The 18,779-nt window shown below is 44.4% G+C and overlaps 1 protein-coding gene across 7 annotated transcripts in view; it reads right to left on the bottom strand.

The window, feature by feature from the left end:
* TBC1D1 (TBC1 domain family member 1) overlaps nucleotides 1-18,779 on the bottom strand; it is a 220,231-nt gene that overhangs the window by 94,944 nt on the left and 106,508 nt on the right. For 5 of the 7 annotated variants that reach the window (XM_021101100.1, XM_021101102.1, XM_021101101.1 and 2 more), the window contains 5 exons: nucleotides 11,852-12,307; nucleotides 9,830-9,919; nucleotides 7,413-7,517; nucleotides 6,081-6,213; nucleotides 1,909-2,000 (listed from right to left, as the gene is read on the bottom strand). In XM_021101100.1, coding sequence (XP_020956759.1) covers nucleotides 1,909-2,000; nucleotides 6,081-6,213; nucleotides 7,413-7,517; nucleotides 9,830-9,919; nucleotides 11,852-12,307 — 876 coding nt within the window. Of the gene's footprint in view, nucleotides 1-543; nucleotides 575-1,908; nucleotides 2,001-6,080; nucleotides 6,214-7,412; nucleotides 7,518-9,829; nucleotides 9,920-10,381; nucleotides 11,799-11,851; nucleotides 12,308-18,779 lie in introns of those variants that run through there. The other 2 variants (XM_021101106.1, XM_021101107.1) reach the window with 2 other exon arrangements.

Raw genomic sequence — 18,779 nt, 5'->3', positions numbered from 1 at the left:
GCAGGGACCGAACCCGCAACCTCATGGTTCCCAGTCGGATTCGTCAACCACTGCACCACGACGGGAACTCCATTTTTTTTGTCTTTTTTTAGGGCTGCACCTGTAGCATAAGGAGGTTCCCAGGTTAGGGGTCAAATAGGAGCTGTAGCTGCTGGCCTACACCACAGCCTCAGCCACTCGAGATCTGAGCCACGTCTGCAACCTACACCACAACTCATGGCAATGCCAGATCCTCAACCCACTGAGCAAGGCCAGGGATGGAACCTGTGTCCTCGTGGATGCTAATCAGATTTGTTTCCGCTGAGCCACAATGGAAACTCCTGAATGCATGTTTTTAAGCAAACTTTTGTCACTGAATTTTCTCTGAAAAGTCTCTTGGCCATAATGTATTGAGTGTCTCAAACTTGCATGCATCATGGAGAATCTCCGAATCGCATCCATCAGGAACTTGTCATTGCTGCAGAACTTACCCACCCTGAGTTATCACACTGTTTGGGGGAAAGCTACACAGTGCGGTCTAAGTAAAAAAGAAGAGAAACTCACATCAGGGGAGGAATGTGCCTCTTCTATGCTTGCTAGAAAGATGTTCCCCAAAGTGACTCGAGAGCACTAAAACAGCAAAGTGGGCCAGCATCAGATGAAAAGGGCCCCATTATAAACGCACTAACAATCAGATTGAAGCAAACTGTCCGTCCATTTAGGAATTCTAAGTACAAATTACATTAACTTTGTCAGAGTACCGTGTACTTAGAATCTAAAGATCCTGAAAAAAAAAAAGCAGTGTCTCTCAAGTCAGTGTGTCTCAAGTTGATGCAGAAGAAAACAAGAAAATTTAAAGGCAATTGGAAATTGTCAAAGTTACATTCTAAGCTATTTTTGAAATCTAAAATAAATCTTCCTATGCTTTCCTCCTACAAACATACGCAATCCTATCGCGGAAGATCAAGGGAAAGAGAACTCTAAAATGTGACCAAAAAGAAAAAGACGACTCCTTACTTACTCGCTCTAAACTGAAACCAGATCATCTGTCTACAGCCTCTCCCTCAGTGAGGAGGAGAGAGAACGTACCATCTAGACTCGCTGGCCTCCTTGCTTTGTTTCAAGACCCCTCTATTTGCAGAACCCCGGCCACTGTCCTCCCCACGAAAGAGATTTATGCTGTCTTCTGATATGCTCTCCTCCCTAGAAAACTGCCACGAAACCACAGAAAATGCCCTCGGCTACCGCAGACCTGAAATTTTTGATGAGCTCATTAAAGATTCATAATGAACAGACTACAGGCATGCCAGCACACACAGCGGGGTCTCCCTGAGATACCCGCATCTCAATGCAAGGATGAGAGCAAGTTTCCAGGTTTAACCCAGGAGTCTGGGTTTTGTTTTGTACTTTCATGTTTAGGTTTGATGTATAATATATTAGGGAAGATCATCTAAACTCAGTTTTAAAATTGGAAAAAAAAAAAAGAGAGAGAGAGAGAAAGAGAGAGGAAGAACAATTATGTTCAATTTCATGTATGAAATGTTATATCCTTAAGACTCCCACAGGCAGGGCTGAAACCCCGAGCAGGCAGATGGGCAGGCAGAGCTGGTGGCCTCCGGGGAGACCCCTGTCTCCTGGCCTGAGGCTCTCTCCACTTTATAATTCCCTTTCTCTCATTCTTTCAGGGAAGCTCCCCTGCTTCAGTTCTTTTCACATGAAAACCAAACCCTGATAGGAATCTGCAGGTCTGATCTGGCTCCCATCCTCAGGCTGTTAAAGCTTAAACCAAGAGGAACTTGGGGACACTTCCTCAGGCCCTGGCAGGTCTACTTGGCTGTTTTGTTTTCTTTTTTTTTTTTATCAATAACATTTCACAGAGAAGCCGCCTGCCTTTTCCTTCCTTCTGGAAATTAAAAACCAGGACTGTACCTGAACCTCCTCAAAAATAGTCGCTTGCTCCTGATTAGTTAATGTTGTCAGGTGCTTCTGCAGTTCTAGTTTGGTTTTGGAAGAATTCATTCCTATTAAGGAAAAAAAAAAGAGAGAGAGAGACATGAAAACAGTTAGCGGGCAGAGTGAGCCCCTTCCGTACTCACTCCCTCTTCTACTTACCCACCACCCTCCTCAGGCTTTTGAGGTTTTATGGAAATGCTAATCGATAATTACGTCGGTGATGATGACAGTGGCAGCGGGGAATGTTTGCTGATTGTGCCCTCACGTGCTAGGCACTGACTTACACATCAGGCCTCTATCATTTCATTTAATGCTCAGAACAATCTGATGAAGAGGATTTGATTAGCCCCATTTTACAGTCCAGGAAACTGAGACCCAGCGAGCTCACTGAATGTCCAAAGACCACCACACTGGACTCTACCTCAGCTCTGTGGGGTTCCCAAATGCCTTTTTTTCCACCACTGCTCCATGTTAAAATGCCTCACACAATCAGAACACTGTCCTCAAAAAACAAATTCTTGGGAGTGTGTGTGGCATGCAGAATTTCCTGGGCCAGGGATGGAACCCATGCCACAGCAATGGCCTGAGCTGTAGCAGGGACAACACTGGATCCTTAACTGCTAAGCCCCCAGGGACCTCCTCTCAGGAGTATTCATATGTAAACTAGACAACTTTACTTAAGAAAAAACAACTCCTGCTCCATTTTCTCTTGCACGTTTGGATTTTTCACATAAAAGTGACTTGTGTGACAACTTTCCTTTTCCCACCACATGCTTATGAACAGTCTGAAGACCATTCGGAGTTTTGCCTTTTTGTTTTGCCTTTTCTTGGTGCCAGAGATAAATGTTACACGTGATGAGAAGATTTGGGATGAAAGAATTTGCTGACCTAACTATCACGGGGAAAAAAACTGCTACTAATTACTTGTATTCCAAGGACAGTCCTGTCCCCACCCACCTGCTACCCTGTCTCCTCCTCTGGAGGGTGAGCCCATGGCCAGGGGCTTGGCAGAGGCTCTAAGCCAGACTTTGTCTACATAACTAAGGAGAGCCAAAAGGGACACCTCTCAAATCTAGAACAGGGACTTGGAAATCATACCCCTCTGTTTTACAGCTGAGTTTGCTGAGGTCCAGAGAAACCCGGAGACTGACAGGTCGGAAGGCCAATCAGTACCCAAGCCTGCCCCAGGGCTGGGCCCCAAACCTGGGACCCTCCATATGCGAGAGAGTTCGGCCCTAAAAAAACAAAAAAAAAAAAAAAAAAAAAAAAAAAAGAGGCGGTCCTCCAACAGGGCGCCTGCTCCCCACCTCCCCACCGGGCACCTTCCACATGGCTTCTTACCACCTTCAGCCATGCCTGGGTAGCTTCTGCAGCAAGAAGGCAGCACTCCCCACGTGATGCCACAAGGCTTCATTTTACAGGGGCAGAAGGGAGGCAAGGAACCAGGCAGAGAAAGGGAACCGGAGTTCAGGGTCTTCCCAGACCAAGTCCCTGCAGCCACAGTGAGGGAGCCTGCCTTCATGCTGGCGGCTGAAAAGGCTCTTACTATAAAAGGAGCTCTGATGATGGCTCTGCTTTGCCAGAGGCACATTTACTTAGAAAAGGAAACCTCAGGTGTTTTTTTTTTTCTTTCTAGTGAAAGTAGAATTCATTCCAGGAATTCCCAAAATGCTCCTCTAAACTTTAAAATAAGCAAAATGCTATCTATATAAATACTAGCAGTCGTCCATACTTCAGATTCAGCACAGCTGCACCTCTCACATGTCCGGAGAGCACTTTAGAGGGGAGTGTCCACCGCCGCCCACCTGGACAGCATATTTTCTCTATTTTATAATTTCCAGAGCATACGTCGCTACATCAATTGGTCAGAAAAACAATCTTGGAGTTCCCATTGTGGTTTAGCCATAACAAACCTGACTAGTATCCATGAGCATGCAGGTTTGATCCCTGGCCTCGCTCAGTGGGTTAAGGATCTGATGTTGCCATGAGCTGTGGTGTAGGTCGCAGATGAGGCTTGGACGCCGCATTGCTGTGGCTGTGGTATACGCCAGCAGCTGTAGCTCCAGTTTGACCCCTTGCCTGGGAACTTCCATATGCTGTGGGTGTGCGCCCCCCAGTTTTTTTAGCAAAAAAAAGAAGAAACAAACAAACACACAAACACAATCTTTTAAGTGTATCTTTTCGTGGCCATAGCATTGGTCCTCTCCACAGTTTATGGAGTTCTTGGCCAGATCAGAACTTTCTATCAGAGCTACTCTTATGGGAACATATAACGAGCTGTAAGAAACCACTCATCTATCCAGAGAAAACCACGACTCGCAAAGACACATGTACTCCAATGTTCATTGCAGTACTATTTACAATAGCCAAGACATGGAAACAACCTAAATGTCCATCGACAGAGGAGTGGATCAAGAAGATGTGGTACATATACACAATGGAATATTACTCAGCCATCAAAAAGAACAAAATACCAGCATTTTTAGCAACATGGATGGACCTAGAAACTATCATGCAAGTGAAGTCAGCCATACAATGAGACACCAACATCAAATGCTTTCACTGACATGTGGAATCTGAAGAAAGGACAGACAGAACTTCTTTGCAGAACAGATGCTGACTCACAGACATTGAAAAACTTATGGTCTCCAGAGGAGACAGTTTGGGGGGTGGGGGGAATCTGCTTGGGCTGTGGGATGGAAACCCTGTGAAATCAGATTGTTATGATCATTATACAACTACAGATGTGATAAATTCATTTGAGTAATAAAAAAAAAAAGAAAGAAAGAAACCACTTCATTTAGGGATGCAATACGGCAAAAAGCAAGAACCTCAAACTGTTCATAAAAGAATCAGCATCTCCTCTATTAAGGAAGGCTCTAATGATGCGCCATCTCTATTTTAGAAATGTGTCCCATCAAGTAAGCAAAACATACCCTTACCAGCCTTCTAACTGTGCTATTTAATGGAGGTTTTTACATTAGCAGAGCTTTCTGCTTTGCTTACATTTTTATCAGGTAAAAAGATGAATGAGATGATAATTCCAAAACTATAGCAGTAAAATCCCCACCACGATTAAACTTTTCGGCTATAGCTTTCTGAAAGCTAAGCCAGACGAAATAAAAATTCATCAAAGGGAACTCTGGACCGCTTCCAGTTTCTGTAGATCATGATCTGCTTTATCTTCAAGGCCAAAGTCATTGTTGGCTTCTTAATAGGCTCATAAGGGACATTTCCGTCATCGTTTACCTTATCTTGACAACCACTGAGGGAAGGGTTAGCAATCCTCTCAGATGGGATCTCCTGTTAAAGCACAACTTTTCTCGTTCCCAGATACATTTTGTATGACGTCAGCAAAGAGTAACAACTAGAAAAACACGGTTGAAAGTGTTGATCATTTTGATTCATTTTAAAGAGCTCAAGAATGCCAGCAAATGAACTTTCTAATACCTTAAGAGGATGCCTGTGTTAAAAAGGGACATTGGACACCACTTCTTACTCCTCAGGGAGGCTATCATCCCAAAAAAACCCCAGAAAGTAGGGGGTTTGCACTTACCCCACAAAGGAGCAAATGATCCCTTTTCCTCCCACAAAGTAGTGAGGATTAAATGGAAGATTAATACATGTAAAAGAAAACAGTACAATGCCAGGACTATCTTAAATATTCAGTCAACCTTACCTGCAAATCTTAGCATTTACTGCAGTTTCTCCCTAAGCTCAACTGTAGTCCATACTCACAGCACCACTTCCTTAGCGCTTTCTCATGGGCGCCTCAACTGCGACCTGCACTCTGGCCACTCCCCTCCACTAAAACCGCTCTGGCAGAGGTTTTCCACGACCTTCTAATCAATTCACCCCGTGGAAATTCTTAGATCTTATCTTACTAGACCTCGGCAGAGCAGCGCCCATGACTGACCACTCATACCACTCCGGTGCTGTGCCCTCTGAGTCCCTAACTCCTCCACTACCCACAGAGCCCCGTGGAGAGGAGACCGAAGAAGGGAGCACCCAGCACAAACCTGACATGCAGCAGACATTCACCTACAATCCCTGTAACTACCACAAGCCCCTGTGAGGGAGGACCGTCCAACAAATCTGCCTGGGACCCTTGACTCCCACCACGTCACAGACTGCAGGGCCCTGCTCACCCTCGATCCGCTCGCAGAGCTTGTGCAGGCTCTGCAGGGGACAGCCCTCACACAGCTGGGCCGGCGCCTTGGCCGTCTGCTGCACTGCGGCCACCGTGAAGGCCTGCTTCAAGGTCATCATAATCTCATCAACCTGATCAAAAAGAAGAGACAGTAAAATGTCCATTTAAAATGAGTTGGGCAGGACTTCCCATTGTGGTGAAGCGCAAACGAATCCGACTAAGAACCATGAGGTTGCCAGGTTCGATCCCTGGCGTTCCTCAGTGGGTTAGGGATCTGGCATTGCCATGAGCTGTGGTGGAGGTCGCAGATGAGGCTCCAAACCTGTGTGGCTGTGGCTGGTGGCACAGGCCAACAGTCACAGCTCTCATTGGACCCCTAGCCTGGGAACCTCCAAATGCTTCAGATGAGGCCCTAAAAAGCAAAAATAAATAAATAAATAATAAATGAGCTGGGCAGATGGGAGTTCCTGTTGTGGCTCAGCGGGTTAACGAACCCGACTAGGATCCACGAGGGCATGGGTTCAATCCCTGGCCTCACTCAGTGGGTTAAGGATCTGTTGTTGCCATGAGCTGTGGTGTAGACCACAGACACAGCTCGGATCCCAAGTTACCGTGGCTCTGGCACACACCAGCAGTTACAGCTCTGATTGGACCCCAAGCCTGGGAACCCCATATGCCGTGGGTGCAGCCTTAAAAAAAAGAAAAATAATAATTAAAATGAGCTGGGCAGAGATTTCAGGATGCTGTGGAAAGACTCAGTACTTTAAGATTCTTCAGGACTACTAGTCACAGGTAAATGAATAATAACCATAATAACTGCTAAGATTACATACAGTCTGAGAAACACTACAAAAGCTCAAAGCTCTTCAAGGAGATAAAGTAAAAACTAGATGTAAATTAAATACTGAGCGAAAACCAACTCTTCTGATCAAAAGTTCAAAACGACATTTTTATAAAGCCAAAGCAAGAGTTCCCTGGTGGCTCAGCGAGCTGGGGATCTGGCATTATCACTGCGGCAGCATGAGTTTGATCCCTGGCCCAGGAACTTCCACATGCCATAGGAACAGCCCCAAAATAATAAACCAACAAATTAATAAATGAAAACTCTAATGCAGAGGGTGAAAGTGAGCAGGCCTTTAAGAACAATGAAAATTGAAAATGCATATTCAAGCTCAGGTGTATACCAGCTAGTGAGAAAACAGTCATGAATGAATAATTAAAGCCAAATAAGGTCAATGAGGCCGTACAGTTTTGCTTCAGAAAGAAATCAGGGAGGTTGAAATCCCCTGCAAAGGAGACTTCAAGGTAAGAACTGCTCTTTCTCACTCACCAGAGCTTCATTCGTGCACTGAAACACATAGCAGACGAAATGAAAGCCTCCAGCTCCCGAGGACTCTCGGCAGATGAACCCAAAGTGGTCCACGTGTCTAATACCCTGTTGAAGGCAGGGAGGAGAGGAAGGGACAGTGAGTTGTACCCAGAAGAGGCACCACTGCCAGAAATACAACCTAAGGTTTATACTGCACAATTTTAAAAGACACTATAAGAGTATTATTTTCTCAGATATTTTAAATACCTAAAAACGTCTCTCAAATATGAAGTTCTACTAAAATGTTACTCTGATTATCCCCACAATAAGAGAAGTAGGAACTGAAAACTGGAGTTTTCTTTTCTTTTTCTTTGGTCTCTTTAGGGCCGCACCCACAGCACATGGAGGGGCCCAGGCTCGGGATCAAATCAGAGCTACAGCTGCAGGCCTACACTACAGCCACAGCAACACGGGATCCGAGCCACATCTGCAACCTACACCACAGTTCACCGCAATGCTGGATCCTTAACCCACTCACTGATCGAGACCAGGGATCAGACTCGCCATCTTCACAGATACTAGTCAGTTTCATAACATGCTGAACCATAACGGGAACTCCCAAAACTGAAGTTTTTAATGCTCATTTTAGTAATAAAAGGAAGTGGAGAAAAGCTGACACAGAAAAATTACAACTTCTCTTGGGTCTTAAGGAATAAGACAAGAGACTAATGAAGAAACACAACTATACACACACATGAGCACACATGCACAAACACACAAACACATATAGACATAAAAGTTAAAAGTTTTAAGACATCTGTACTCTTAAAATAACAGAAAGATAAATATTGAAGTAAACTAGTGGAAACAATGAGTTAAAAATTCTACACAATAAAGAACAGAGAAGCTTTTAAACATAAGCTATTAAGGCTCAAGCTCTACCATAGTTTCCTAAGAGCTCTTTTTAATAAATGTCAACATGCATACTTGTTTTGAAAGTATCAGCTGAGAGGCACAACAGCAATACAGATATGGCATCACCCATAAATATTAATGTGCAGTGTCTCCTGAAAACACCAGCACACAGAGATATGAGTGCTGAGAGCCTGAAGGTCAGGTGATCAGGTAAAATGCACCCTTTAAAACAATCACATGAAAAAGGAAAAATATTTAATATTAACATTTCAATAGAAATAGCAGCAAATCAAGATAAAAAGCTGTGGAGAAGCTCAGTTTCAGGACAATTATTTCCCAATAAACGGGCAATCCCTGACATATCCCAGCAACTCCGTCAACATTTCCCAAGAGCAAGCTAAGCATATGCTAGAGGATACTCCCCAGGAAAGCAGGATTTGGAAAAAACTTTTCCTTTGTAAATGGTTCCTTATTTGATCTTATTCAGGAACATCATTTTCACCTTTTGGGGAGGAAAATTCCCTGCTGAATCCTTCTGTAGATCATGCTATAATTCAACAAACAATGAGACTTCCATCCTACCTTATTAATGTTGAGAAAATGGAAATGAGGAAACAAGTCAGACTTTTAAAAAGTAATCAAACAATAATTCAGATTTGCTAGGAAGATCCTGAGTGAAATTGGCATAGCTCTTTATAACTGACAGATTCTCCACATTTCTCTATGAAACACACCCAGATGAGCAAGAATGAACTCAAGTAGACACTGTATTCTGAGGAAAACATCCTGAAAGGTAGTCACTATTTATCATGTTTTAAGGAAGAAGAAATAATGATCATTGGTATTTGAAAAATTATGGGAGTTCCCATCGTGGCGCAGTGGTTAACGAATCCGACTAGGAACCATGAGGTTGCGGGTTAGGTCCCTGCCCTCGCTCAGTGGGTTGACGATCCGGCGTTGCCGTGAGCTGTGGTGCAGGTTGCAGACGCGGCTCGGATCCCGCATTGCTGTGGCTCTGGCGTAGGCCGGCGGCTACAGCTCCGATTAGACCCCTAGCCTGGGAATCTCCATATGCCACGGGAGCGGCCCAAGAAATAGCAAAAAGACAAAAAAAAAAAAAGAAAAAAGAAAAATTATGAATTTTTGTAAAGTAGAAACAAGTATCTATTTAAAAATGTACCACTGTGTATATGAATGTACATATAAACATGCACACAGACCCAGACCCACACCCAGACCTCTGGAAAACAGGGCTGCAGAGCATGACCACCAATGAGTGAAACAACGAAAAGGAGCCCTACGTGCCCCAGGAGAGTATGGTTGTTAAAAGCAAAAATCTTAATTTCAAAGTTATATTTCTATTATGCCTTAATATACAAAAGGAAGAAGAAATACAAGATCACAAATCCGGTACTTAGAAAGCACACATCCTGTGACCTTAACCGCTTCTGCTGAATGAGACAGTAGAAGAATTCATTAAAAAAATTCAATGGCCACTGAGCTGATAACACAGCTCCATTTACCTGAGAGCAAAAGGATATCTCCTTAAAATTTTTCTCCAAGGCGATTTTTTTGGTGTCAGGACTGATGAGGTAAACTTCAGACTGACCGATCTGAAAAGACAAAGAAAAAAAGAAACTAGCTTCTCGTGAAGGTTGAATTCAAATTTGCCATACAAACTTTCTCACTTCATGACCCATGAAAATAAGGAAAAAAGGGATCAAGCTCCTACAGAATTCTGACCATCTCATGCAGATCACTTCAAGGTTACAATCTATCCTGCAGATCTCGGGGGGCACAGACAACCATCGGTGCGTTCACCTATAGCAGCGGCAGTCTTGGGGTGAGAGGACCAAATACCCAAAAGTTAGCAACAAAGCCTCAGGCTCCCACAGGCTCCAGTTTGCAAGGAACAGAGGTTCCTACGTTAAGTGAATCTCCTAGGAAACAGGAGCTTCTCATTTAAAATTTCCACAACACTTTCTAATGATTAGAAAGGTCTTCTCAAATTATAATTAAAGCAGCCTATCATTTATTAAGTACATACTATGCGCTAGGTACTCACTGCTGCTTACCTGACTTTCTGAAGCTAGAGCATTAGCATAAATCAGCGCGTCCTTACAGATCTGGGGCAGAAGAGGACCGTGCTGCAGTGACCACATTGTTAGGTCCCAGCATCCCTCCCTCACCTGCTGCCCCCTGAACCCAGGTGGCCTCAACAAAACCTCTGCTCGGTGAAAATCACTTCCTCAAAGAAGCCTTCCCTGAGTGCTCGGATGCCCTCACAGCATCCTCCCCTCCTGCTCTGCAGCATTTATCACCATTTCAGTGAGACAATCAGCTGTACAGTCAGTTGTTGGTCTCTTCCTGGAATCTAAATTCCACATGGGCAGAGACCACGCCTGTTTTGTTCACTGTTTTGTTCACTGCTATATTTGTAGCATGTTGCAAGGGACCCTGTAGACAGCAGTTACACAACAAGTACTTGAAAACAAATGTGCTGAGTAGCTTTCCCAATGGCACCAAGAGGTTGTGGTTGTTTTTTTAAGTATAGATTACAGATGGCAGCACAAGTCCAACTACCAAAGTAGCACTCGTTTCAGTGTACAAGGCCAACAATGAAAACCGGGAAAAGCTGACCCCACTTGCCCTCTGATGCTACACCGTGATCTTAAACCTGTGTGCCTCCACACAGCCAGCTTTCTCACCCCTTGCCATCCACTGCTCTGAGTTAGGCACAGAAACAAGACGTTGCATTTGAGGTAACTGTGCTCTCTCTAGAATGTCCGTCAGCCTTAAGCCAAAGGAGAGAGAGAGGAGGCTGAGGAATAATCAGTTCCCTCTATGGTCGAAGGTCAGCCCGCTGCTAGGACTGCTCTGAATCCCCTCAGCTCAGACACAGAGGACTCCCAGGGAGGGCAAGCTGTCCAGAGGGGCCTGGATCAGCAGGGAATCCAGAAGCTGCCATTGCCAGGGACAGCTTCCCTGCCCACGCCTTTTCTGGCATTTGGCTGTCAGTTTACCAAACCGTTTCGAGAAAAAAAGTAAGTAAGCAACTGGCTAAATTACTTAACTTCAGTTTAGGTATAAACTTCAAATGCCATGTTATCCCCAAATCTAGTCATCTGCATTAACAAAGGGTATTTCGCAAATTAATAAAAATAGTAAAGCGAGAGTATTTTCCAAAAAAGGCTACTGAAATATATTACTTAAAATTAATACACATTTTTTGAAAACGTCTTTGGGGGCCTCTTTACGCCTATTAACTGTTCCTTCCACACTGAAAGGGTGTCTTCACAACTACGGGAGAGGAGGTTCAAAATCATACAGGATATAAGGCAGATTCTCTTTACGTTTCCCCCTGGTGATTCTCCAGGCTAATGGGGACTTGAATAAGGATTTTATCCTAAGCAAAGAAGTATTCAGTAGAAAAATACACAGATTCACACATAAAGCCAAAAGCACTTCACGAAGGATCTCGGCTGGGTAACACAGATTTCACACGGTTCGGGCGGGGGTGCGCACGGGGCTTGGCAGCATTTTACCGTGAAGAGCATGGTTCGATTTCCCTCAATATCCGTGGGCTGCACAAGACTGTGCCCACTCATCAGGTGGTTCTCGATGTCGTTCTCCTCAAAGGAGCTGAAGAAACTGCTACTCCGCAGGCCGGCATCTTGGAACTCCTTGCGGAAGGCCAAGGAGCGCAGGCCGGGCTGGGAGAAGGACTTGCGCATGGGCCGCGGGCCGGGCTCCCGCTCCCCCGGCGGCGGCGGGGGCGGCAGCACAGACCCGGGTGAGAAGCCGCCGCACACGTGGCTGAAGCCCTCGATGCACTCGTCGATGAGCGCGGGCGGCGCCTTCCTGTGCGCCACGGCCACGCGGCCGCAGAACAGCACCTCGAACTTCTTGGCGAACGTGTCATCCAGCTCGGACGGGCAGCGCAGCTCCTCCTGGCGGGCGATCTTCCCGGCCTGCCGGATGGAGCTGATGATCTCGGGCACCTGCCGGGAGAGGAGCCAGAGTTACTGGAAGCCCAGTGGCGGGCCCACAGCCCCGCACCTGCCCCGGGGGCCAAAGCCGGGCTCTCACCATCCAGGCGGCCTGACCGAGCTGCTGCACGGACGTGGGACCATGAGAGGAAACATGCCCCTCTCACAGAGACGAGAGGAGGGACAATGCTAAGCACCTTTACGCGCCGGGGCTACGCAGGATTCACATGACCAACACCCCACAAGCTTAGGCAACTAGCCCACAGATCCACTGCCACACATGGCAAGGCAAATCCAGGCTGCCCCCCCACCCTGCCGCCCCGCTGCAAAGAAAGCCAAAGGCCCTCTCAGAGAAGCTGCCACGCCCCCCCAAATCTGTCCCAGAAACAGATTTTACTGGTTACTCTAGATTTCATGGCAGTGCTTGGCAGTGCATCATCTTCTCCACAAATGATGAAATAAGAATAAGACTGAGATTATCTTGAAAAACATTTCTTCTAATCATAACATCATTTTCTCTAATGAAAACTGACAGCCTATTCCTCAGTCCTATATTCCGTGACACGTGAATAATATCGACTACAGACCTAGGAAGTTTTAATCATGGAGTAAGCAAACCCATGACAGTATCATTATCACAGCAACACACGGGCTTCTTCCTACTGCGCTTCTAAAGCCTTTGGTTCTTAAAGTCATGATCAAAAGAATGAACAAAAGGGGCTCGTGGGCGGCTGTCAGCCCTACTGCTACACCCTCTCATCATTAGCTTTTGACAAGATTCTTCACAGGAGCCGCAGACAGAGGCGAATCCTCAACCACAGGAATAAGCATCTGTGTGATCTTCTGTGTGGTGTAAAGCCACGGCACTAAGACAGGCACGCATTCAACTTTCACAAGGAAGGACCTAGCTCTGACCTAGCTCTTGTTATGACCTAACACCCAAAGCCATGTTTTCCTTTTCTCTTTGTAAGAAAATCCAATTTAAGGCCCCAATACCCATAGACCCCACATCTTTATAACAACATTACAGAAGGAAAAGAAAGCCAAACTCCTTTTCAATTCAGGTCAAAGATCAAGACATACAGTAAAGGGGGGTGGGTTTAGCAGGTTTTTTTAAAAAACTAAGCCTTATATTCTGTGTTCATAGCATAATCCCCAAACATCCAATGACTCAAAAGATTTTTCCCATTGTGATTTTATACCAGACACATCTTAAAGACAATCTGTGCCATAAAGACTGACATATCCTCTCAAGGTGTTTTATTATACAAAGAGTCAAACTACCTTTAGGCATATTTTACATTTTAAAAAATTAATTCCTGAAGCATAAGATCTAAGTGACACTAAGTAAGCCAGAATTTCAACATCAAGGATCCACCAGCAGTGAGAATTTGCCTGGGCTGTAGCTCATTCCTCTACTGAGAAATAGCTATACATCCTATGGAGGCTTAAGAATTGTTCATCAGTAAGAAGGACAGGAACAGAGAGAAGGAAGTAGAAAGTCTAGGTTTCATTCACACCTTTGCCAACCAGTCACTGCAGGACATTTAGCAAATCAGCCTCAGCTCTCTCTCTGAGGAGGAAAAAAATAAATAAAGCTTACAGGATTTTTCAGGCAAAGGCTTTCTCCATGAGGGTAAAGAATGGCTTTTTCAAAAATAATAACAATAATAGTTTATGCAAGTAAAACCCTTGTCGCTTTTCTAAGCAAGTGCATAAAGTTATTTTATCAGGAGTCATGTGAATCTTCCTGATGATTAGCCTCACTCTCTGAACAGAAAATTCAAAGCTTACTCACTCTTTTGAGGCTTCTTAAAATAACTGACATTTCTATATGCTGGGTCTTCCACTGCATCTGAAGTGAGTAATGGTGCCTTTCACTACATATTAAAGAAAAGAGAAAATGTGTCACATGAATTTACATAGTGACTCAGTGATAAAAGGTACAAACGTAAGTAATACACCAGGTAGAGAACATGACTGTTCCCTTGCTTCACAGGCTCATGTGAGGCTAAAGAGAAGATCATCCTTAGGCAGAGTTGAGCTATGACCACTCATTTCTCCTATATTTTCTTTCTTTCTTTCTTTCTTTTTTGTCTTTGGTCTTTTTAGGGCTGCACCCACAGCATATGGAGGTTCCCAGGCTAGCGGTCAAACTGGAGCTGCAGCTGCCGGCCTACACCACAGCCACAGCCATGTGGGATCCGAGCCGTGCCTGAGACCTACACCACAGCTCACGGCAATGCCAGATCCTTAACCCACTGAGTGAGGCCAGGGATCAAACCTGCAACCTCATGGTTACTAGTCAGGTTCATTAACCACTGGGCCATGATGGGAACTCCTGTCCTATAGTTTAATCAGAATCTTAAAAAAGACATGCTTCAGTCAAGACCAGCCCCTCCATCGCTCTGCTTTAGTGAACTATGTGACTGGGGTTAAAAAAATCACAGGGATCCTGACAAGAACATAGCGATTTCAGACTACTTGAAGGCACAGTGCCAAACACAGTTTCAACAATAAGCTGTCAACAGTTTAAAAAGCTAACTTTTTTTAAACACTTCTGTAAGTCAAGAGCAGTAGGAGACTAGCTAAAAAGCACCACCTGTGCCTGAGTTGACAGAACTCTGAAAGGTCAGTTCGCTTTACCAGGGCTCTGGCTTAGGCATCTTAAGTAGGGACTACAGAGCAGCAGGTCTGGGGCGAGATCACACTGAGCGCTGCCTGCGTCCATGCTGAGTACAACCAGGAGGACCTGAAAGAGGAGGGATGGTCACATGGGCAGCTGGCCACACCAGCCTGGAGTCCAAAACAGGCGTGCAGACCGGACATCAACAGCCCATATACATACACACATATTCAACAGGAGGAGGACGGAACAGGGAAAGGAAAGGATGGGGGCAGAGACAGGATGCTGGGATGCAGCCACATTCAGGCAGAGACAGGAGGGCAGGCAGGCAAGGATGATGGCAGAGATGGCGAGGGAAGCAAGCACCCCCTCTTCAAGAAAGGGAGGGGTGGCAACTGAGAATCAACTAAGGGCTAAGACTGGCCTGGGGGAGCTGGCAGCTCATGGACAGACTTACATAAAAAGAAAGGGGGGTGCCGACACTGACCCTCCAAAATAATCAAACAACTGAAGAAAACGTCTCAAGGTGAAACTTTCGTCTATGAGAATGTATACCTCGAGGTATGATATTTACTGAAAATACACAGACCCTTTTAGGGCAAACATGCTGAGGTCAGTGGGTTTTATTCCCACTGATATGATCTGGGTACTTTTAACAGAAATCTTTTTTTAGTTCAGTCCCAGCAATAATAGCTACGTCATTTCTGATTGCAGATAAGCAGATAAAGTAAATCAAAACTAACTACAGCAAAAACAAGAATCTGAACATTTTGCTGAGATAAATTCAGTAAGGGCTTGAAATTTGTTTTTATTTCCTTTCACAATGGAAATCACAACAAAAATGTTAAAGTGAATTGTCAATAAAGAAGGAACAGGCCCTGTTTAAACATACAAAAATTTACTAAAATGCCCTTCTGTCAAACTACGAGTTTATTCTAAAGGTCAGTTTTTCAAGTAAGTCTGTACTTATCTTCACAAGTTTCTTTTGAATTCGAATACTAACAAATGCACAATATAGTATGAAGTTTCACAGCAGGCTCGAGTGGATATTGTTTTATAAGCAGCCAGAAAACGATACTCTAAAAGAATTATAAATATTCATTTTTGTAAATAAAGTCCTTTTTTAAACCTTTGGGTCAAGTTTCTTTTTAAGGATTTGGAGATTTTAAAGGATTATAAGCATACTGCAAGTGTAATTTTATTCACAAGGACTTAAGAAAGAGCTCCTGAAACAGTATTTAGAGTGAAAAGCCCTTTTACTGTACACTTATACTTTTGTTTTTCTGCCAACTAGTAACAAATAAATATTACATGGATTTAAAGCAGCACATATTTATATTTATGTTTAAAACTCTAGCATTTCCTCCTGTTATTTAAGACGAAAGCATTCCAAAACTGCAAAAATATGGCAGGCCACAGTGTTTTATCTGTTGGATGAAACATTCCTTCACTGCAAGGAATTAAAACAAGCACTTCAAACAGAAAGCCATCCTTCAACGTAACTGTTTACCAGAAGGAACAGACCTGTGTTTTGTTTTTGTTGATGTGTGGTTATTTGTATGTGTTGGTCATAAACAAGGTAAACAGAGGAAAAAAAACTAAATTAAACCATGTGTCAGCAATCAGATCCTGCTGTGTAGCACCGGGAAATAGATCTAGTCACTTAGGCTGGAGCATGATGATGTGAGAAAAAGGAATGTATGTGTGTACTGAGAATGGGTCACCTTGCTGTACAGTAGAAAATTGACAGAACACTGTAAACCAGCTATAATGAAAAAAAAATCATTAAAAATAAATTAAACGTGTCTCCTCATTCTATTTACCTGCCTTGAATTTCAGACAAAATACTTAAAAAAAAAAAAATCTTCTTCCTAGTGCTTGATAATTAAATTATTTAAAGAGAATAAGAGGGCCATCTGACACTACCTAGATAAGACACACAAGCATTCGTATTACCCGGCAGTTTGGCCTGTTGAGGCTAGATTGGAAATGAAGATGTAAATACACTTCATAGAATGACTGCGACGTGACTCCTCCCGGCCTTATTAGAGGCTCACAGTGCAGGGAAGAAGAGACACACCTAAAGGTATGATTTCCGACATGTGCTAGAGAAGGCTGGCCCCTCACACGGAACCAAGGCTCTGCTTCTGGCTGCTGTGCCATGACCCTTAGCCAAAGGTCACATGAATGTGCTACATCACCCCCAAGAGAGATCAGTATGCTGTGAGCTGCCTGGGGAGGGCCTGGCACTTAAGACATAATGAGGACTGCTGGCCCCTATGGGTTCAGCCTCCCGGGTTCAGGACAGCCTCATCTATCCAGCCTCTGGGTCTTGATCTTGTGTCAAATGTAAAACAGAAGTAGTAGTATTCAGCCCCCCTAGTTCTTCTTCTTCTTTTTCTTTTCTTTTTTTTTTTTTCATTTTTAGGACCTCATTCGTGGCATACGGAGATTCCCAGGTTAGGGGTTGAACTGGAGCTGCAGCTGCCAACCTATACCACTGCCACATGGGCTCCAAGCCACATCTGTGACCTATACCACAGCTCACAGCAACACTGGATCCTTAACCTACTGAGCGAGGCCAGGGATCGAACCTACATCCTCATGGACACTAGTAGGGTTTGTAACCCACTGAGCCACAATGGAAACTCTGCTACTCTACAATTTGATTGGAGTTTACTTCAAAATAATCTCCCCAAGATTAAGAAACATTCATAAATACAATGAACTAGCAGTTAACCACGCAATCACCCAGTATTAGTTATGTATGTTACATAATCTTTGAAAAGGAACACTGGGAACCCTTTTCTACAAGGCAGGGGAGCTAAAAATGTGTAATTATACTACAAGAAACCATTAAACAAAGCGCCGGTTCCTTCTCCAGGACACATGCCATAATCAGTTTCTATAAATGATGCCCTTTGGAAACTCTGACACTGAAAGAGAGATCTCCAAGGAAGGAAGATTTGGTCACAGTGTGTGTATGTATAAACAAAACAGTGAAACCAGCTAGAGCACGGAGCACCAACACTGATCTGTTCCATCTAAAATCATCCAGGACCAAACACATTAAACTTGTTCAGGGAGTTCTCATTATGGCTCAGCAGAAACGAATCTGACTAGGATCCATGAGGATGCAGGTTGGATCCCTGGCCTCACTCAGTGGGTTAAGGATCCAGTGTTGCCCTGAGCTGTGTGTAGGTCGTAGACACGGCTCGAATCCTTCGTGGCTGTGGCTGTGATGAAGGCAGGCAGATACAGCTCCAATTAGACCCCTAGCCTGGGAACCTCCCTATGCTGTGAGTGTGGCCCTAAAAGACAAAAAAAAAAAAAAAAAAAAATTGTTCAAATTGATTTGCAAGCTAGTGAGTGCCAGGTGTCATCTTTTCATACCCAAATCAATAATCTTAGAGGAAAGGAGAAGAACATGGACCTTCTATTAGGTGACAGGCACATGAGTCCTTTTTACCTGTTCTCCTTTATTCCTCAAAAGTCCTTGAGAACCTTGGCGTAGTTAAAACCTCAGTGCCTGTGGATGTGAGACTAAATAAGCTTTTTTTTTGTCTTTCCGTCTTTTCCAGGGGCTGCACCCATGGCATATGGAGGTTCCCAGGCTAGGGGTCTAATCAGAGCTGTAGACGCCGGCCTACGCCAGAGCCACAGCAACACCAGATCTGAGCCGCATCTGCGACCTACACCACAGCTCACAGCAACAGCCGGATCCTTAACCCACTGAGCAACGCCGGAGATCAAACCCGCAACCTCATGGTTCCTAGTCGGATTCGTTAACCACGGAGCCACAACAGGAACTCATAAACAAGCTCTTCTATATGCAACAACATGGGTAAATGCAAAACC

The sequence above is a fragment of the Sus scrofa genome, chromosome 8 (genome assembly GCF_000003025.6).
Source record: "Sus scrofa isolate TJ Tabasco breed Duroc chromosome 8, Sscrofa11.1, whole genome shotgun sequence".
NCBI classification, from domain to species: domain Eukaryota; kingdom Metazoa; phylum Chordata; class Mammalia; order Artiodactyla; family Suidae; genus Sus; species Sus scrofa.
This window is presented reverse-complemented; position numbering and strand designations above follow the sequence as displayed.